Source organism: Lycium barbarum, chromosome 6 (genome assembly GCF_019175385.1).
Source record: "Lycium barbarum isolate Lr01 chromosome 6, ASM1917538v2, whole genome shotgun sequence".
Lineage (NCBI taxonomy): Eukaryota > Viridiplantae > Streptophyta > Magnoliopsida > Solanales > Solanaceae > Lycium > Lycium barbarum.
The window spans coordinates 121,980,403-122,002,857 of NC_083342.1; the positions used below are offsets into that span (position 1 = coordinate 121,980,403).

The 22,455-nt window shown below is 35.9% G+C and overlaps 2 protein-coding genes and 1 long non-coding RNA gene across 5 annotated transcripts; 1 reads left to right on the forward strand and 2 right to left on the reverse strand.

Annotated features, from left to right (window-relative positions):
• Nucleotides 1–371: 371 nt before the first annotated feature.
• LOC132644560 (uncharacterized) lies at nt 372–1,373 on the reverse strand. The gene has a single exon (XM_060361151.1). It carries the CDS (start codon nt 1,371–1,373, stop codon nt 372–374), a length of 1,002 nt encoding a protein of 333 aa, XP_060217134.1.
• A 1,711-nt stretch (nt 1,374–3,084) lies between these two features.
• Nucleotides 3,085–7,577, forward strand: LOC132598450 (pentatricopeptide repeat-containing protein At4g01990, mitochondrial-like). 2 transcript variants are annotated; one of them, XR_009566575.1, is made up of 3 exons: nt 3,085–3,750; nt 5,841–7,259; nt 7,419–7,577. XR_009566575.1 is itself a non-coding variant. In XM_060311316.1 (2 exons), the coding sequence occupies exons 1-2, from the start codon at nt 3,448–3,450 to the stop codon at nt 6,993–6,995; spliced, it is 1,458 nt and encodes a 485-aa protein (XP_060167299.1). In that variant the 5' UTR covers nt 3,085–3,447; the 3' UTR covers nt 6,996–7,438. The 2 variants fall into 2 exon arrangements, 1 of the variants encoding a protein (XP_060167299.1); XM_060311316.1 differs by having other exon boundaries at nt 5,841–7,438.
• A 2,315-nt stretch (nt 7,578–9,892) lies between these two features.
• Nucleotides 9,893–14,393, reverse strand: LOC132598451 (uncharacterized). 2 transcript variants are annotated; one of them, XR_009566576.1, is made up of 4 exons: nt 14,098–14,393; nt 13,923–13,990; nt 10,204–10,311; nt 9,893–10,118 (listed from the first exon to the last, which is right to left on the reverse strand). It is a non-coding gene; the product is annotated as an uncharacterized LOC132598451 (long non-coding RNA). The 2 variants fall into 2 exon arrangements; XR_009566577.1 differs by lacking the exon at nt 13,923–13,990 and having other exon boundaries at nt 14,098–14,392.
• Nucleotides 14,394–22,455: the final 8,062 nt, after the last annotated feature.

Consider the following 22,455-nt stretch of genomic DNA (forward strand, 5'->3'; position numbering starts at 1 on the left):
TGAGAACCGAGCCGCCGGCATGATTTGATCCAACAATCCAAGTTGCTCTACAACTCTCCATCGGATAATATTGGCCGAACTACCTGGATCAATAAAATACGTTTAACTTGAGATTTAAAAATAAGGATTGAAATTACCAAAGCATTGTTGTAGGAGTGAATGATGCCCTCTACATCCTCATCGTTGAAGGAAATAGATCCTTCGAGTACATAATCCCTGGTCCGTTTCTCTCGATCAACCGAAACTTTGGTCCTCTTCATCATCGGATCTCGTGGCATTTCCGTTCTTCCGATTATCATATTGATCACGTGTTGAGGCTCCATGGGCTCAACCTGTTTGTGATTTTCCCTGCCTTTGTAATGTCCTTTGGCTCAGTCACTTAAGAATTCGCGAAGGTGACCATTTTTTAATAACCGAGCCACCTCCTCTCTCAATTGGCGACAATCCTCGGTCCTATGACCATGAGTACCGTGATATTCACACATCATGCTTAGATCTCGTTGAGCTGGATCGGATCTTAGTGGCCTCGGCCACCTTGCATCCTTAATATCCAAGACAAGATCTGTGACGTTAATACTGAAGCTGTACTCGGATAATCTCGAGTTGTTCCCATTGTTAACCGACCCGCTGGCGTCGTCTCTCAATAGCAGATCTCGACTGCTCGGACCGCGATCAGTTCGCCCGTCACTCCTGTTCGAATGATGACTGGGATCGTTTTTTCCTCTTTCCGACCTAAAGCTGGATTTCTCTGGTTTAGCATAAGATCGGTATCTATCCTTCGATGGGCTCGTCTCTGATTCGAAAGTCCTTCTCGACCTTTCAGAATTCTTACTTCCGCCTATCGGATCTGGGGGAAGTTCAAGTTGATCATCCTCTACCCGAATATTGGATTCGCACCTGTTATGAACATCGGGCCAAGTCACTGCTTCGTACTCCAACAAGTTTTTCTTTAATTTAAACGAGGCAGTAGAGCTTTGGGGGTTGAGACCCTTGGTAAAGGATTGGGTGGCCCATTCTTCCGGGACCGGAGGGAGTTCCATTCGTTCCTTTTGGAACCTATTCACGAATTCTCGGAGCAATTCGTTATCTCTTTGGGTGATTCTGAAGATGTCTGCTTTCCTTGCCTGTACCTTCTTGGCTCCGACATGGGCTTTGATAAACGCATCTGCGAGCATATCAAAAGAAGTGATGGAATGCTCGAGCTGGTGGTTATACCAGGTCAGTGCCCCTTTAGACAACGTTTCACCGAACTTTTTTAGTAGCACTAATTCGATTTCATCTTCTTCAACGTCGTTGCCTTTTATGGCACAAGTATACGAAGTCACATGTTCCTGTGGGTCCGTCGTTCCATCATACTTTGGGATATTGGGCATTTTAAACCTCTTCGAGATCAGCTTCGGGGCCGCGAAAAGGCCTTTGAATGTATCTTTTTGAGTCCGGTCCTTTCAAGATCGGAGGTGCCCCCAGGATCTGGTCTACTCGAGAGTTGTACGTTTCTACCATTTTCTCATTAGATTCGATCCGTTTAGCCAATGCTTCAAGCATTTTTAGGACCTCGATAGATGCACCGGACGCCAATCTGTTATCACTATCAACGACCCGATCTTCCTCTCGGCTTGCCTTGGTAGCCCAACTTGGCTCTGCCGATATTGTTCTGTTGTCTTTCTTTTGGAGATGAGCTATAGCCACCTATTGTTCCTGCAACATTTCAAATATCAAACGTAAGTTAATTTCCTCTATGACATCTGGTGTTTTCGGGCTCATGCCAGAGGCAAAATTGTTGAATTATTGCTATTTAAATGATCTGTGGCCGGATTGCTGGCAGTGTTCTGGTTGACTGTATTCTGGTTAATGCCCTCGGTCGAGTTGACAACATTTGGATCGACTGGATCAGCCGGGGGAGCATTCTGGTTTGGCAACCCGTTGTTGTCGTTTTCGCCGTGATGACTCATCAGTTCGTTGTTGTTCGCGTGTCCTGATTGACCGCTGCTCGCCATCTTAAAATTATCTGGAATCACAAGCTTTCAAAGAACAAGTGAAAGATAGAGTTGTAAATTAATCACCACTATTATCCTACGCCCCATGGTGGGAGCCAAACTGTTTTCCCTTAAAACGGTAACAATTAAATTTATATGTGGTTTATAGGATATGTGGCTAGATTAGTAATTTATGTATAATAATAATATGCAATAATAAACGATATATTGATGAATAAGAGAGAAAACAACTTAAGAAACCGAAATATAGACTCTGTGAATTTGGTACGGTCTTTGAAATAACGTCTCTATCCCGAGCTTTGCCAATGAGTAAGAAAGCTTTCATCTCTACTTTTCAGATTACAAGTATGAATATGAATCAAAGACTCGCCCTAAAATGAAGGGAGTTCACCCTATTTATAGCAAATAATAGACGAGCCTTTGTACAACCATAAAAAGACCTTTTAAGAAAACCCTAAAATGGATAAAATGGCGCCCCGTACGGATGTCACAGGTTCTGTACGGATGTCAGCGCAAATCACGGAGCGGTTAGGCGACGTGTGACCTGGCTCGTAATGGATACTCCGAATCTGTGTCGATTGTCTTCCCCTCAGGCTCGAGTTTTCCGTGCCTATTAACATACCCTCGGTTTCATGACATTTAATTGAAAAAACTCACAACTCCTTGGCCCTCGTCCTTCGAACTTACCCGAGGCTAATGATCTTGTTTTTCTTCGGCCTCGTACCGAACAACCACAATATTTACTTTGTTTTTCACCGTATGCGAATTACTTCGGTTTTTACCGTATACATATACATTAGGATCCTACCTCTATACTCATTGTTACTTCTTTTGTTTTTTGAAGATCACTCATTGTTACTTCGTTTGTTCCTCTTCTCATTTTTTTTCTTCTTATTTAATAACATGGCCTAGCTTCCGTACGTATCCTATTCTTCAAATTTACTACTACTACTACTTGTTATCTTCATTCTCTTTGTCTATCTTGCTATTATAATGTCGTTATTTTTCTGACTATCTTGTTTTGTTACACTTTTTTTGACCTGGAGGTCTATCGAAAAAAACCGAAATCCTGCCTCTCACTTTGTCCGAGCTAAATTACATCCACCCTCTTATCGGATATGAATTCCTAAATCCATTTGCCTCGACTAGGATCAACTCCTTCTATGTCCAAGAAAAAAGCAAAAAATAAAACAGTCATCAAGTCAAAACTAGTTTCACAGTTGCTGATTCGCACCCGCTGGTTAAAAGAGACAAATAAAATATGGATCTCTGCCCTATAAAGGTAGGAGCGGTTTAATCGGAGGTTAATTTTTGAGTGAGTTAGGTTAAACACTGGCCAAGTACTTTCTTCAAACGACGCCGTACTTGTTAAAATTGAAACATTTCATTCTAGTAAAACCCTAGTTAAACCCACCCATTCTTGTTCATCTCAAAACACCAGGGAAAAAAAATGGTGAGCAGAGCTACCTGTTTGAAGTTTCTCCGATCAACGACGTCGTATCGCCGATGCTTCTCAACTGAAACTCCGGCAACATCTCCGGTGACGGTGTCAACTCCGGCGATTACCCAATACAACCGAAGAAACGCCGGTCGCCGGAAATTGTCGGACCTATTAAACAGAACAGACACAGAAACTAACTTCAAAGATGCTTTAAACAAATTGCATAACGAAGGGAAACCCTTAAGAAAGCTAGATATTATTGACTGTATCAACCATTTACGTAGAACCGATAGGTTTGATCTTGCCCTTCAGGTATCTATCTTTTATCTCTTCCTGTCTTTATTCTTTTATCAGGCATAATACAAAATTTATGTCCACCACCAAAAATAGAGGTTTTTCTCACTAATATTCAGTGGGAAATTTGAAATTTGTGTTATAAAACATGATTTTCTCACCTCATTCGCACTTAACCGTTTCACTAAGGAAACACATGGTAAGAAACTGGTTCCCATTGAAAGCTAGGAAATTTTCTAATTTTTCTGTATGAAAACACTGCTACATTCACGGGGAAATTTCAGTGGGAAAATGGTGATTTTTTGGTAGTGGTCGGGTGTCTAGGAGACACAATGCAGACGAGTTAAGTTGTCTAGATGTGCATTCTCGTGTTTAGTTGTCAATTGAGGCCAAGTTAAGGTGATAGGTATTATGTCTTTTTATTATTCAAGTGATTAAGTATTTATCAATTTATTATTAGTTCACTTTTGCAAAGTAGCTAATTGGACGCAGTATTGTATGATAAAGTTTACATTCCATGGAGATGTGTTTTCCTGAAAAATCTTTACATTTCAACTGTTTGGTTGGTGAATGGAAAATATTTTCTGCATAATAATGTCAGCAAATTGGATAGTGTTCTGGTGAAATTTATGAGTATTAAAGATTGATAATAATGCCTAAAAGTGTTGACTAGAGCAAGTGATATGGAGTAAGAATGGGGGAAGTATACTAAGAAAAATGACTTCCGCCCATAAGTGAGTTATGGAAATCAGTGTTTCCTTTAAACAAACACCAAAAAATGACTTCTTAATGTAAATGTATTCATGCCAAACACACCCAACTGAGTTTTCCTTGAACATTTAGCATGAGAAAATTGTACTAGTTTTTTTTTTCCCCCGAGGTAATAAAATGTATTAGAAAAGGCATCAAGAAGATGCAAAAACTACAGATAGGTAAACTGTTAAACTCAAAGTACAGAACTATTTGGAGCTGAACAAAGCAAAAAAGCAAAAGCCTGTATTAAAAAATTGTAAGTTTTTTCTAATTCTTCATTGCCTTTGTCTTTGTTTGAGATTCAGAGTGGAAAGACATAACCCTTTTACTGGTTTTGTCAAACATTCAATACATTTGCAATTAGTGGAGTCTCGAATAAATATGCTTGTTGACTTATTGTCTCCAATATCACATTTTTGCTTCAGAAATTAATTCTTTAATCTGCTATAAATCTCTCACTAGCAAAACGAAAATCAAGCTAATTTCACTCATAAACTACTGATCCTAGTCAGCTAGGAGTAGAAACTTGTACTCCAAATAAAAGAGGAAACAGGAGAATATTCTGTGACTTGCATAGTGCTGAATGCATTTGCAAAAACTATGTGTGGAATTGAACTCGGTTTGACCAGAATGGAAAAGAAAAGACATGGACAAAGAATTGAAGCTAAATGTATTGTCTAGTTCTACATGCATAGGAAAATATAGGTGCTGCAGAATTGGAAAAAAAATACCTACTAGAGATGACTTGGTGGTAAGATGCAGGTAGTGTGTTTTTTTAATTTGTGGTGTTCAGTTGGCAGCTCCAAGACTAACTTTATCATGCGATTTAAGATTTGGAAGCTATGGAGTACAGCAGGCTTTGGTTCCTAAAAGGACACTAATTAGCCTAGACATGTTCGAGTTCCTTTATTTATGCCAAAAAATATGTATATGTATGACATCTTTTATTGGGCTTGGAGAAGAACGGCTAAAGTTATAAGCTATATATGGTTTATGCATCATAATCTAGACTTGTGTTGACATACAAATTTATTGCTTGTGTTATCGTGTTTTCATTTTAGTGTCTCGATCTTTGACCAGTTAATAATGAAATGACTATGATATATTACTAATAATCACAGCAAAAGAAGAGCAGAAGACTTGCTTGGATCTGCGTTAGTCCAATTTTTTAGACTGTCTGCTATATCTACTATATTCCAGTGACTGCTGCAATTCAAACTACTCTTGTTTCAAGAATCATCTGATAGTCTTATCTATCTTATCTAAGTTGATCTCTTTCTTTTTCCCCTTTAATTGCATAAGCTGCTATTTCCGTCTTGGACATATTGTCTTAATCATTAAACTTCCAAATGCAGCTGTCTGAATGGATGGAAAGCAGCAAAATTATGATCACCAACGGTGATCGTGCAATACGGATAGACCTTCTGGCCAAGACAAAGGGCACAGATTCAGCCGAAAAGTATTTCGACAGCCTGCAAGAATCTGAAAAAACTATTAAAACTTATGGAGCACTTCTCAGCTGTTATTGCAGGCAGAAAAAGGTTGATAAAGTTTTGAAGCTTTTTGAGAAGATGAAAGAGCTCAATTTTACATCTACCTTAAATTATAACAATGTGATATCTCTTCATTTAAACAATGGCCAGCCTGGAAAAGTCTCTGCACTAGTTCAAGAAATGGAGCAGAGAAATGTTGCAGCTGATTTGTACACCTATAATCAGTTGATGAACAGTTATGCTTCAATGAAGGATATAGTATCAGTTGAGGACGTTCTTGAAAAGATGGAAAAGCAGCAGGTAAAGTTTGACTGGTTCACATATGGAAACCTAGCTGGGATATATATCAATACCGGGTGCCTTGATAAGGCGAATGATACTCTCCAAAAAATGGAGAAAATGGAAGATATGCACGACCGTGAGGCTTTCCATTCCTTAATCACATTGTATGAGAAAGCTTCTAATCCGTCAGGAGTCGATCGCGCATGGGAATTATTAAAGAAAGTTTTCCCAACTCCCAGCAAGATTAGCTATCTCATCACGCTTTTGGCTCTATCCAAACTGGGGGACTTGGAAACCCTTGAAAAGTGTTTTAGAGAATGGGAATCAGGCTGTAAATTCTATGACATCAAAATTTCAAATGTGATGATAGAGTCCTATCTCAACAGAAATATGATTGAAGAAGCAAATTTGCTTTATGAGAATGTGTTGAAACAAGGTGTTGAACCCAACTTAAGGACTTTCGATGCATTCACAAATTTCCATATAAAAAATTCGCAGATAGATTCCGCTCTGAAGTATTTGGAGATGGGTGCCAGCAAGGAAAATCCTAAGAAAAAAAGTTGGTTCCCTATGGATGAAACCGTCAAGATGTTTCTAGCATATTTTGAGGAAAATAATGACCCTGTTAGAGTTGAGAAGTTCTGCGAGATTATGAAGAAGATCAATCGCCTCGATTCTATTGTATATGACTCTCTTTTATGCACAAACTCTGCAGCCTCTGAAGTAGAATTATGAACACCTTCATGGTCGAGACTCAAGAGCATGAGAGGCTCATAGCTCAAAGTTTCTCAATCCAGTTCCAAGTTTATGGAATCTGATAATATCGGTCTACATTTACACCAATCCGCTATTTTCCATGCTCTTTATGCTTTACATTATTAACATTGAACTATTGAAGGATGATACTGATTTACCAAGAGAGTTATGTCAACTCACTGATATTTCTCCCCCATATTCGGTGTGAAGTCATTTAAGTGAGATGGAGCATATATAAGATAAGTAATGCTTCTATATTCTCTATACTTGATTTGATAGCTCAAAGTTATTTCATTTTAGTCTTTCTGATGTGTATTATTTGGAAGAAGAGTCTACTCCTTATTAACTTGTCATAGTTAGGCTTGAAGTTCTGGATTATATATTATTTGTTGAATTACCCAGGAAAAGGAGATTGGGTTTCAGATCGAGGTGCTAGCAAGAAGGCGATGAACCATAGTTTTCTTTTGGAGAGATTGGGTTTTCAGTTCCTTCCCCTTCCCTCATGAGATAGAAATTTTCGTTTTCCGGGAAAAAAATATCAACGTTTCATTGGGTTTTCAACACTAAGGCCTCATTTTATGCTTTTATTAAGATTAAGATGTATAAATCTGAATGGACATCTGAAATCTGGGGCCCTTTTTTCTGGACTATGGTTACTGAAGACTCGGAAATGGCGAGGGGTTTATTCCTGCAGCATTGAGAACTAGCACTAGTTGATCAATTAATGGACATTTTCGGTTTCTTTACATTCTGTATACTTGAACATATTGGGTACAACCCAATGCTTTTCAGTTTGTTGTGGTAATTTGATTAATACTAATTACTATCTAATATGCATCATATATTGCTTTACTACTATATAAATAAAAGAGGAAAAAAAGATTTTGTAGTCCTCAGAATTTACTTTTTTGAATTACCTTTTCCATGCAAATTACTTTTCTTTGATACGTGGGCCTTTGTAGTTGGTCTATGCTACTGCAACTTTTTTGTGGATTACTTTTGCCCTTATTAGGTTTTATTTTTCATTATTTGTGTTTATGCATTTTAGTGAGTTTAAGTAATTTTGGAGCCAAATTTTTGTTTCCGGTTGGGCATTTGTTATGTCTTACCAAATATTGTTGGGCTTTAAAGATGAGTGTAGTGTGAATTGCGAGATGGTGGGAAAATAAAATGGAGGGAAATGAAATTCAAATAAATTTCATTTAACAAAGACACTTTGTGACACTTTGTCCCTTATTGGTGGGAGAAAGCACTTCTTGAGCGTATATAGAATCACCTCTTCTAGCTCTTAAAGAGTTGAGAACAGGGACTCCCCTCGCGCCGTCGTCATCGTTCGGCTTTGGATTTGGTCTGATTGATTGTAATATTTTTGGACCAAATTTATTTTCTAAATGCCATTATTTATTTTCTCAAATTCTGATATTTTTCGCGTTATTTTAAATTAAAAAATATATAATTCACGGAATTTAATTGTTTTTTCCAAATAGTAATAACCGAATGGACACTACCGAACATACATTGCCTTTGACGAACATGCATGTCTTCCCAAACCTGTGGATATAAATTCCGAGGCTCTGCCTCCATTTTCTTCACTGAAAATCTGCTTTTTTACTCCCCTCTCTCTTCTGCATTCTGCACATTTTCCAAAGAAAAAAACGTAAGTGTCCAGTGTGATTTGCTGCCACTATTTGAGTTCGTCGAAGTTCTGCAATTTGCATTGCCGCTATTGCAGAATAGTTTTTCTGTTCTATCCTGGGAGAAATTAATCCATTAACCTTGGCAACAGTGAGGGGATTAGATTTCTTAAGGATACACAAAAAACATGTGGCTTGAAAATTTCTGTTCATCTACCTTCTGTTCTTAACATTGTTTCTAGTTCTTTTTGTTGTTTAACAGAAACTAATTTTACTAAAATACTGCTTTGAACACTTAGACATAACAATATTTAAATTACGTCATATTTTACTCCCAATATTCTTCTATCTGTTTGTTTTAAAACCTTTAAAATTTTGCTTCTTTCGTGAGTTTATATAATCTGTCCAAGAATCATTTTTAGGTAGAGTTTTAATTTTTTAACTTTAGTAATTTACTTGAATTAATATTTATTAATATTCCTATAAAACCATTACTCCCTCTGTCCCCATTCATGTGATATAATTTGACAAGACACGGAGTTTAAAAAAGAAACGAACACTTTTAAAACTTGTGATCTATAACAAGCCATAGTTACTTATATGGCTATAAATTATTTCATTAACGGTAAAAGAGGAAGTTTTAAGTTAAATTTATCTCTATATATGAAAATGTATAATTCTTTTTTGGACAGACTAAAAAGGAACAGAGGGACTGACTGAGTAGGTTTATTTGCCTAAAAATTTACACACACACAATTTTTACACCGACTCAACAAATATATAACACGTGTTTTAATTTGTATCATTATTGTTGAATCATAGTTAACTAATACATATCCTAACCTTAATTTTTGACCTAACAATAGTAAAATAATGTGATTTGGTGTAAACACTGGGCGCAAATATAATTTTAGATAATTATTGAAGATGAAAACGAGTACATATCAAAATTTCAAATCATATATGAGTTCTTATATAAGCATAACACGAGTTTGAAGTACTAATTTTATCTACAATGAAAGTTAAAATGCTAAACAACAACATACCCAGTGAAATTCCACAAAGTGAGGCCTGGGAAAGGTAGAGTAGGTAGAGTGTACGCAGACCTTACTCCTACCTTGGGAGGTAGAGATGTTGTTACCAATAGACCCTCGGTTAAAGTTAAAATGCCAAACGCCTTATGTGCGTTAAAATCCTCTTTCTTAAGAGAACGCTTTTGAGTGAACAACATGGACTTGGATGAATGTAAGGGTTTCTCTTCCTTCAAAGTAGCTGAAACCTAATGATGTCCATCCATCTGATATTACAATTCCACCATGATAGCAACCAGATAGACCATTAGAAATTCTATCTGATATTTTCATCTATAGTACAAGTTACATGTATATCTTTAATTCATCAAAATGTAACCCCGTCCAGATTCAGACAATGTGGGTTCCAAGCATGTAAATCAACTAGATGACCAAATCTGTTGACCATGTGAACAGAGTAAAGATAAGTTGGAGAATTTTGCAAGTGCTTATGAAACAAGATAATAGTGTATTCAAATTTACCTGTCTCCCCCATTAACATCTCTGTTGTCCACTAGGGTTCCACCATACAATCTGCCATGGATCAATTTTTGTTGTTGCATGTATCAGGTGATAGTTTACACCCACCATCTATTCCGACAAGTTTAATCCACATATTAAGCAATGAAAGATACCAAACAAAAATATTTTTTCTTTCCATAAATGAATGAGCACAACTTACATTATGATATGTGGCACTCTCTCCAACTTGAAACTCTAGTTTCACATAGTAATTAGAATGACTTGATTAAGCAAAGAATTAGCCGAGCTATAACTTATAATTAGGAAAATATATTCATAGCGAGGGTGCAAGGGTGAGTCAATTTGCATATTTAGACTGACATGTCGTACAAATTTAATGTATTACTAATTATAGGTTGCGAGCATGAACTAGCAGAACAACAAAAATGGAGAGAGAAAGAGCGACCAGACACCTTTGAGTTTATAAGATCTAGAAGAGGTCTATGTGCGGATTTTTTTTTTGATAATTTGGATTCGTCATCACATAAATCCAAGTATTCACCGCTATGGATTGTATAGAATGGGTACCGACATCTAATAGACTTGTGATGTGTGAGTGTGTGTGTGTAAACCGAAAAATCGGAACCAAAAACCAAGCCAAACCTATGGTTCTCGGCCACAGTTGCAGTCAATACATCTTAGGTGAATTAATCGAATCAGATATGTATCCAACATTCAAGTCGTGCAACGTAGACATGGCGGCGGCTGGACGTGTTGAATGATCCACGTTAAATAGGAAGAGCTATCTCCTCAAGGAGTTATATTCAGATTAAGACGAAGAACCACAAAATTCTGAGTAAAAGGTCTTTTTGAGATCCCAAAAGTTTCTGAAAAAAGTCCTAAAAAGGGAACAACGTAATGTAACAAATTCTTCAAGAACTGAAGACAAAGACATAGTGACTTAACTTTCTAACATCAAGGAAAACCACAAATAATTATCATGTCAAAAGTTAGAAAAAGAAAAATCCCAACATGCCCTTAAAACTTCAATTTTTCAGTGGTTTTTTTTTTTGGATAATGAAGTAATCCAGTAAGTGACCATCTCTTGCACTTGTGACAAATCAAAAGTTCGAATAAGTCACCGTCATATTTCATAAAAACAGTTACAAAAGATAGCGGTCATGAGTAACGATTTCAGCATGATTAGGAATGAGCACAAAATAGCTTATCGAGAAAATGCATGAGCACAAAATGGACGACAAGTAAATGATAGTACACACAAAAAAGTAAAAAAGACCATGCAACAGTTTTTCTTTTTGCCCAAAACATACAATTAGTCTTTATTCTACAGTCTATCAACCCTCCCTCTCTCTCTCTCTATATATATAGCTATGTCCATAACATCATTTAAGACAAGGTTTATGCAATAAAAGTATACCAGTGCAGATAGAAATGATTTGTAGGGTTGCATTAATTGTTGACTGACGGCGATAGAACCGCACTCCACAATGCCAGAGTAATCATACGGCTCCTCCTACCCCACCCCGGAAAGTGTATGCTAGACCTACATTTGTACACTCTGTAAGTTAATATTAGTCAAATTTGTATTAGAAGTAAAGAAAGTTCATTTTCCACGCATCACCTCATCTTACAACCTTATACGATTTTGTCACACGGATAGGCTCTTTCTGCTAAATGCCAATATGCAAATATGATAAAGAATCATATACCAAATTCTAGTCGTGTGCTCCTTATGTCTATTCATTAATATCGCTTAAATGTTGTCTTGAATTTATATGGGCGAACGCCAAGCACTGTCAAGGAATACTGAGGCCCTGGCAGGGCAAAGGGAAAAGTAACAGCAGCAGGAAAGCATTGAGAACTATTCCTCAACCTAACCATTCTCTTCCCTTCTTGGTCTATGGTGATTTCTAGTATCACCAAAGTCATAAAGAAGCTTGGCTTCCCTATTTAGGTTATCACATCAGTAATATTCCTTCGCTCTCTCATCCTGCTCTCTTATCCTCAAGACTTCTCTCATGCTAATAGACTAATCTTTTCCATTCGCTTTAGGTTGTTCTAAACTAAACTAGACCCAAGAAAATCATCATCTCTAAAGTATTGAGGAACTTCAGCTCAATCCAATGTGACTTTCTTTCTTTTCTTCGTTTTATTTTAGAAGTCCATCTCTAACTCCCTATTCTGGCTTCCCTTTTATTCCCACTCACAACTAGAAAATAGTGCACATTGCTGCAATCAAATCCTTGTATGTCATATTGCTACCTCAAAATCACGATTTCTCACAACTTTAGGTAGAAAAGGACGTAAACTGGCAGATCTGCATTTTTTGAAAGACAGCACCAGAGGATATTTTCAGTACTTCATGACATGTCAAAGGATTTACATATAAAAGAAAGAGTACGAACATGAAATTTGGGCTTAACTCAACCCCGAAAGTTAGCTCATGAGTTTAGGATTGTCCAAGACCGTACAAGGAGACAACAACCTCTATTAGCGTGGGGCAATCTAATAGAGGTGAAGGCGGGAGTAAGGGGAAGGATCATATGACAGCTTTATGATGCATGAATAGGAAAAGGAGGAGGGAGGCACCCTGTTCACACAATATCATTTCTACTGGGTACTGACATGCAGATGAGAATATAACTTGCTCTTATGCTTAATTAGTTTGACAATTTTCATTTATCTATTTCCTAATTGATTTACAACTTCATTGAGTTTAGTTTCTTTTTAAGGAGTTTGTTGAACAAAAAGAATATGAGTACTTATTTTTCCTATAAATAGAGCAAGCTACAAGATATATTAAAATCATTCAACTTCTTCTAATTATGGAATTTACCCTTAGGCTATCGAGTTCTATCGTAGAAATATGTTTTTTTGGCTTAATCGGCAACCCTCTCTGGGTCTTCCTACGAAGAACTAGTCTTTGACATAAACTGAAGTAGATGTATCCCTCCGGCACTCCTATTTAAATTTTCCTAAATATGAGGGGAAAAGTGAGATTTCACTTTCAACTGAAACACTGATCGTCAAGCCTTGGTAATTGTGGTAGGTGTGCAACAAAGGAAATCTTTGCTTCTTACATCTGTTATCTGTTTCAGGCTTCCTTAATGGCTTACCACACTGCTAAAGTTGTAACCTTTGAAATGAAAGATCCACAAATTCATATCGTGCATTGCAAATGCCTCTATTTGCAGGAAATGATTTCTTTATTACACTAACCCCAAATATAGGATATTTCTATTTTTCTTGGCACCTTTTCTATACAAGAAATCAGTTTGTAAATTATAGGAAAATTTTCTTCAAGTGTCTATGAAATAATCTGTTTTAGGAAAAGTCTCTCAAAGCCAAGAAGTAGCAATGCATTGATTCACTCACACGAAAAGAGAGGAAATCACAAAATGCTAAAGAAGCATGAGTATCCATGGCTATCAATTTAATTCCTTTTAGGATTTACCATTCAAAATACCATCCTAAAGAAAGAAACGAAAATTACACCATCAAGTAATTTGCTAGGTGATGAGGATCATTTAGAGAAACCATGTCAAAAACATCCTCTCTATAAGAAACAAGAGTCCCTAAAACTAGAATATTTGCAGCTCGAGAAGCATTAATCACTAATTGAATCCTAAATCTCACAAGTACTACATATATAGCAAGAGCATGTTCTTCAATCTAATAAATTGAACAGAGGATAAGAAATATTAACAACATGTACTCACCCTTTCTTGTATACAAATTCTCCCTCTACTTGCAACAAAAAATACACATCTTTCCTATCATGCAAAGCCTAATTAAGAACAAAATCAAGAACCCCAAATAAGCAACCCAAAAAAAAAAAAAACATTACAATAATTTCTAAAAAGAGAAAGTAATTATGAACAAAATTAATAGTACCTTAACAGTAATCTTTCCCCTTTGTATTCATGGTCATGATCTGGGTCAAGAGCAGTAAGGAGAGAAAACTTAACATGGATTAATTATCCATTTAAATCGTGTCATGTCATTTTAGTCGTCCAAATCATATTATACACACCCAAAAAATTTAAAGAGAAAAACAGAAGGGCCAAAACACTTGACTTAGTGTCTAATGAATCGATGACACGTGGCCTGTTTTGCTCAATAATTAAAAAACGATTTTGACCAACTAAAATGAGGTAGGAGCGGGAGTTAGTGGTTGGAAAAATGAGGGAGAAGAAGTTTGAAAATAAAATAAAAATTGGCTAAATAAAGCCTTTCACCATCACTAATGAGTATGTCATACTCACTAAGAGCCCGTTTGGATTGGCTTATAAGTTGGCTTATAAGCTGTTTTCAGCTTTTTTGAGTGTTTGACTGGCCAGCTTAAAGTCATTTTATGTTTAAAATAAGCTCAAAAAAATAATTGGACCCATTTGACTTAGTTTATCTAAAGCAGCTTATAAGCTGAAAACAGCTTATAAGCCAAAAAAAATAAGTTGGACTACCTCAACTTATTTTTTTCAGCTTATAAGCTGCAAACAGCTTTAAGCTGTAAGCCAATCCAAACGGGCTCTAAGTCATGTCAACAAAAAGTGCTTAATTGGTACTTAAGTCCCCTTTTCTCCGGTCGTCGCTCGATCAAACCATTTCCGATCTCGTCTGTTTCAAGCTCTCTAGTCTTTGCTCCACATCTAAGTTTCTGAAGCTGGATATCGTCCTTTTCAGGTCTTACATCGATAAACTTGTAGTTTTCATGCAACCATTGCCTTTAGAAACTCCTTATTCTCGTGAAAGCTGTTAAAAGTTTTTTTTCTTTTTTTCAAAGCTCCATTCTTGATAAAGCAGTGTCATAAAGTTCTTAATTTTTCAAATCTTTGAAACCTTAACCTATCTTTTCTCGAAATATGTGTTATTCTTAATTATTTTTTATTCATAATGATTTTTCTTCTTTGGATGTTGTAACATAATGCGATAATCCTTTTTTCTGTTTCTTTCAAAGCTCCACTCTTGATAAAGTAGTGTCATGAAGTTCTTTTTTTCAATTTTTTGAAATCTTAGCCTGTCTTTTCTCGATATATGTGTTATTTCTAATGATTTTTGCTTCTTTGGCTTAGTTGTGCCATAATGCGATAATTTTTTAATTTTTTTTTGGTTTCTGTTTTGTAAATTCATCTTGGGTAATATATTTTTCTGTTTTATGAATGAGTTTGCTGAATTGGGTTATGTTTGTTGTTCCCTGTAGCCTCGACCTATTGGGGCTATTACGAATATGTTTTATTTAATTAATTATATCTAAACGTAAAAAAAGAGATGAGTTTGACTCTAAAACACATGTTGAAGCGTGTGTAATTATGTCATTTTAAAAGTTTTATTTTCAGAAAAAAAATATGAAAAAAGAAAGATCTCATTTTACTTGACATATTTACTTCCGTTTAAATAACGAGCCATCTTTGTTAGTTATACTGTATTTACTTAATTAAGATATGAATGTAGAACTATATTAAATTTAATTTCATCTCAAATATTCAATTTAGTGTAATCTCATTAGAAGAACATCAAAAATTTCAAATTTCAAATTAATTCATTTGTTAGTATTAATTTCACTCTTACCTTCTCATTAATTAAATTAATCCAACCATATAACATGAATTGTTCAAGAATATATAAGGAGAGAAATCATCCACATCTCTTTGATGTATGACAATTCAACACCCTTCCGTATGCCATCAATTGGAGCTTGGACAACGTAATATAGGAGGATCGATATAAGGTAAAACAAGAGTTTGGATAAGTCTAGCTCTAATATCACATTATAAAATAAAAACTATGAAGTAAATACACAGAAAAAATATGTAGAGAGAATATGTAGAGAGATATCAGATTATATTCCTTCTGCTCTTTCAACATTGCATCTGTGCATCCTATTTATAGGAGCAACAGGACATGGGATATTTTGAGATATTTTGGGATATTTTGGGATATTTATAACTTAATGGATATCCACTATTTGGGATATTTATAACACTCCCCCTTGGATGTCCATTAATAGATGATGTACCTCGTTAAAACCTTATTAAAAAAAAAAAATCCTGTGGGAAAAAGTCCTAATGAAGGAAAAAGAGTGCACATATCTAGAAATACGCTTTGAGAGCTGCCTCATTAAAAACCTTACCAAGAAAACCCAATGGGACAAAACTTGGTTAAGGGAAAAAGAGTACAACACGTATTTCACTCCCCCTCACGAAGACCAAGATTCAGATGTCGGAGTCTTCGCATTCCAATCTTGAATATCATCTTCTCAAGAGTTGAAGTTGGCAAAGATTTAGTGAACAAATCTGCAGGATTGTCACTTGAACGGATTTGTTGCACATCAATATCACCATTCTTCTGGAGATCATGTGTGAAAAATAACTTTGGTGAAATGTGCTTTGTTCTATCTCCTTTTATAAAACCTCCTTTTAATTGAGCTATGCATGCAGCATTATCTTCATATAATACTGTTGGTATTTTTGTATCACACTTCAAGCCACATCTTTCTCTGATGAAATGTATCACTGATTTCAACCACACACATTCTCTACTTGCTTCATGAATAGCGATTATTTCAGCATGATTTGAAGAAGTAGCAACAATGGACTGCTTGGTCGATCGCCATGATATAGCAGTACCTCCGCATGTAAACAGATAGCCCGTTTGAGATCGAGCTTTATGTGGATCAGATAAATAACCTGCATCTGCATAACCAACAAGATCTGTACTACCTTTGTTAGTATAAAACAGACCCATATCGCTAGTTCCCTTCAGATATCGCAATATATGCTTAATCCCATTCCAATGCCTCCGTGTAGGAGAAGAGCTATATCTTGCTAGCAAATTAACAGAAAATGCTATGTCAGGTCTTGTAGCATTAGCAAGATACATAAGTGCACCTATTGCACTAAGATATGGTACTTCAGGACCAAGTAGCTCTTCGTTTTCTTCCTGAGGTCGGAACGGATCTTTGCTCACTTCAAGTGAGCGAACAACCATAGGAGTACTTAAAGGATGCGAATTGTCCATGTAAAACCGATTTAAAACTTTCTCAGTATAGGCAGATTGATGGATAAAGATCCCTTTTGCGAAATGTTCAATTTGCAGACCAAGACAGTGTTTTGTCTTTCCGAGATCTTTCATCTCAAATTCTTTCTTCAAATATTCAATCGCCTTTTGGAGCTCTTCTGGAGTTCCAATGAGGTTTATGTCATCAACATAAACAACAAGTATAATGAATCTTGATTTTGTTTTCTTAATAAAAACACATGGACAAATGACATCATTTATATATCCTTCATTTATCAAGTACTCACTTAGGCAATTATACCACATACGCCCTGATTGTTTTAAACCATATAATGATCTTTGTAATCTGATTGAATACATTTCCCGAGACTTTAAACCAAATGCTTCAGGCATTTTATATCCTTCAGGAATTTTCATATAAATTTCATTATCAAGTGAACCATAAAGATAAGCTGTAACCACATCCATAAGATGTATTTCAAGGGTTTCATATACAACTAAACCCATGAGGTATCGAAATGTTATAGCATCCATAACTGGTGAATATGTTTCTTCATAGTCGACGCCGGGTCTTTGAGAGAATCCTTGTGCAACAAGGCGTGCTTTGTATCGCACAATTTCATTTCTCTCATTTCTTTTCCGTACAAAGACCCATTTGTGACCAACTGGTTTTACACCATTAGGCGTTTGGACTACAGGTCCAAAAACCTCACGTTTAGCAAGTGAATTCAATTCTGATTGAATTGATTCTTGCCATTTTGGCCAATTATATCTTCGTCGACATTCTCCGACAGATTGAGGTTCCTGATCCTCATTGCCTTTTATAATATTTAGTGCAACATTATATGCAAAAACACTATTCACCACAATTTTCGAACGATATAGTTCTTCACTCACTGAAGTCTCGGGTTTGCTGATTTCTTCAGGAATATCAAAATTAATCAGATCTTGAATCTCTTCATGAGATCCTTTCATAGTGTCATTCTGATCATTGTTTGCATTTTTTTTTCTTGGATTTTTATCCTTGGAGCCCAATGGCCTACCACGCTTCAGGCGTGGATGAGATTCAGAGGCTATGACACTAGTAGATTGTCCCTTTGGAACATCAATTCGAATAGGCACATTCTCTGCAGGGATATGCGACTTAGTTATTCTTTTCAAATCAGTAAATCCGTCTGGCATTTGATTTGCTATTTTCTGTAAGTGGATGATCTTCTGGATCTCCTGCTCACATATAGGGGTACGTGGATCAAAATGAGATAGTGATGGAACTCTCCACGCAATTTCTCTTTTGATTTCTTTTCTCTCTCCCCCTAATTGTGGAAAATTTATTTCATCAAATCGACAATCTGCAAATCGGGCAGTGAATAAATCTCCCGTCAATGGCTCAAGATAGCGAATAATGGAGGGTGATTCAAACCCAACATATATTCCTAACCTTCTTTGGGGGCTCATCTTAGTGCGTTGTGGTGGTGCTACAGGCACATATACAGCACAGCCAAAGATTCGGAGATGAGCAATATTTGGTTCATGACCAAATACTAATTGTGACGGGGAGTATTTATTATAATGAGTCGGTCTAAGACGAACAAGAGATGCTGCATGTAAAATATCATGACCCCAGACGGTTGTAGGCAACCGTGTTTTCATAAGTAATGGTCTTGCTATCAATTGCACACGCTTAATAAATGATTCAGCAAGGCCATTTTGGGTATGAACATGTGCTACAGGATGTTCAACCTTTATCCCAACTGATAAACAATAATCATCAAAAACTTGGGATGTAAATTCTCCAGCATTATCAAGACGTATAGCCTTTATAGGATAATCTGGGAAGTGTGCCCTTAAGCGTATTATTTGTGCCAATAATTTCGCAAACGCCAGGTTGCGAGACGATATGAGGCACACATGAGACCATCTCGAAGACGCATATATTAGAACCATAAAATATCTGAATGACCCACAAGATGGGTGAATAGGTCCACATATATCCCTATGTATACGATCTAGAAAAGTAGGGGATTCAATGTCAACTTTCATTGGTGATGGCCTGGTTATCAATTTTCCCTGATGACAAGCGACACATGAAAATTCACTACTTTCAAGAATCTTCAGGTTCTTAAGTGGATGCCCTTTTGAATTTTCAATAATTCGTCTCATCATTATTGATCCAGGATGACCCATTCGGTCATGCCAAAGCACAAAAGTTCCTGAATCGTTAAACTTCTGGTTTACGATTGAGTGTGCTTCCATTGTACTAATTTTTGCATAGTACATGCCAGAAGACAAAGTTGGTAATTTCTCCAAAACATATTTCTGACCGGAGATATTCTTTGTAATGATAAGATATTCATCATTTGTTTAATTTAATGTCTCAACGTGATACCCATTACGGCGGATATCTTTGAAACTCAACAAGTTTCTTGGGGATCTAGAAGAGAATAATGCATCTTCTATAACAAGTTTCGTCCCCTTAGGTAGAAATATAGTAGCTCTTCCGGAGCCTTCAATTAATTTCGAATTGCCAGAAATTGTATTAATATTTCCCCTTTTTCTACGCAAGTGAGAAAAGTATTTATCATCTTTGAATATAGCATGCGTTGTTCCACTATCAATCACACAAATATCTTCATGATTGATCATTGATCCAAATAATATTTGAAGATTTTCCATATATTCTTCAAAACGAAAGAATAGGCAAAGTAAACATCGAAGTAGATATTATGATTAGACAAAGTATTACACACACTTTATTTCATATATTACTATGGAAACATAACCACATTAGCTAATACAAATGACATGTATGAAATATCTAAGTTAATACAGATCCATCACCGATTAGATGATCTATTTTCCCTTCAGGGAGTTCAAAGAAATCCGCCTCATCTAGATGCATGGGCTCAACATTATCTTCAGAAATAAAATTTGCTTCGGCATCCTTTTCTGCCTTTTTGAGGGAGACTTGATATAGCTCAACAAGGTGCTTTGGCGTACGACAGGTACGAGACCAGTGCCCTTTTCCTCCACATCGGAAGCAATTATTTTCTGAATTTTTCTTTTGCACAACTTCATGCTTTTCATCCTTCCTTTTACACTGCTGGTGGTGAAGGGTATTATATGGTGCAAAACGAGAATTATGATTAAAATTCCTTCCTCGACCACGACCATGACCACGACTGGGGCCACGACCTCTTCCACGCCTAGAATGGCGAAAATTTGCCTCATTCACTTCAGGGAATGGGGCAGTACCAGTGGGTCGGCTTTCATGATTTTTCATCAGTAATTCATTATGTTGTTCAACCACTAGAAGATGTGAGATTAGATCAGCATATTTCTTGAACTTCATCTCTCGGTATTGCTGCTGCAGGAGCATACTCGAGGCAGGAAAAATGGAGAATGTTTTCTCTAGCATATCATTATCAGTAATATTTTCACCACATAATTTCAATTGAGAAATAATTTTAAACATTGCAGAATTATATGCCTTAATAGATTTAAAGTCTTGGAACCTTAAATGGAGCCAATCAAAACGTGCTTGTGGAAGTATGACCATCTTCAGGTGATCATATCTATCTTTCAGATCATTCCACAGCGTAAGAGGATCTTTAACCGTGAGATATTCCATTTTCAAATTCTCATCAAGATGACGGCGGAGGAATATCATTGCCTTAGCACGGTTTTGGTTTGATGCCTCATTTTTATCTTTGATGGTGTCTTCCAGACCCATCACATTAAGGAGAATCTCGGCATCAAGAATCCAAGACATATAGCTATTACCGGATATATCTAAGGCTACAAATTCACATTTAGTAAGATTTGCCATTAGTAAAGGAAAACGAAGAAATCAATACCTTTGAGGTTTTGAAGTATTTGCTCGAGATAATAGAGTCTCGTGCTAATAACGTGATATAAAATAAAAACTATGAAGTAAATACACAGAAGAAATATGTAGAGAGAACATGTAGAGAGATATCAGATTATATTCCTTCTGCTCTTTCAACATTGCATCTGTGCATCCTATTTATAGGAGCAACAGGACATGGGATATTTTGAGATATTTTGGGATATTTATAACTTAATGGATATCCACTATTTGAGATATTTATAACAAATTTAGTGTAATCTCATTAGAAGAACATCAGAAATTTCAAATTTCAAATTAATTCATTTGTTAGTATTAATTTCACTCTTACCTTCTCATTAATTAAATTAATCCAACCATATAACATGAATTGTTCAAGAATATATAAGGAGAGAAATCATCCACATCTCTTTGATGTATGACAATTCAACACCCTTCCGTATGCCATCAATTGGAGCTTGGACAACGTAATATAGGAGGATCGATATAAGGTAAAACAAGAGTTTGGATAAGTCTAGCTCTAATATCACATTTTGGCTCTGATACCACATATTGGCTATGATATCATATGTTGAAGTGAGTGTAATCATCTAATTTAAAAGTTTGAATTGTTAGAGAAAATACGTGTTTCATTACTTAGTTATATTTTGATCATTTTTTAAAAAAAAATTATGTGAAAGAATTTTTTTTTTAGAAAGATTTAAAACATTGATTACGTTACCGGCATTTAAAACAAGTTCTATTTGTTATCTGTACTATATCAATTTATCTAAAATGTATACGTAGAACTAGGGGTGACAAAACTAGCCAAAACCTATTTGATTAGCCCAACCCGTCCAAGCTTTAATGGTTTTAGGCCAGAGTGATTTTGAAAATGGGCTGAATTTTGTTTTTTAAGAAAACCCAAAAACAAATGATCAAAAAGTACGAGGCTCCATGAATGTAATTCAATAATTTTATGTGAAAAGTCCCACATCAATGCAACAACACAAATGTTGAGTGTTTATATTGGTAAACCTTCATGTGGTATATCAGTGATGGAGCTTTGTATAATTTTCAGACTAACGCAATAGTTGGGTACGTGACCCAGCCGTGAGCCCAAACTGACCCATCAATTATCCTCTATTCATAAGTATAAAAGCTACAAAATATGATCAACTTCTTTTTTAATTATTATTTAAATTTATTTTTGTAATTATTTTTATTTTTTAAAATGTTTATTTTTATTTTTTTATTTCCTTATTTTAAATTTTTTGCTAGTAATTTTTTTTAAAGTTTTTTACCCCTTGAGGGTCTATGCTTATCGTTTTTGTCTAACCTATATTTGACCCAATCATATTTGACACACGTTTGCCACTCTTAGTTATGTA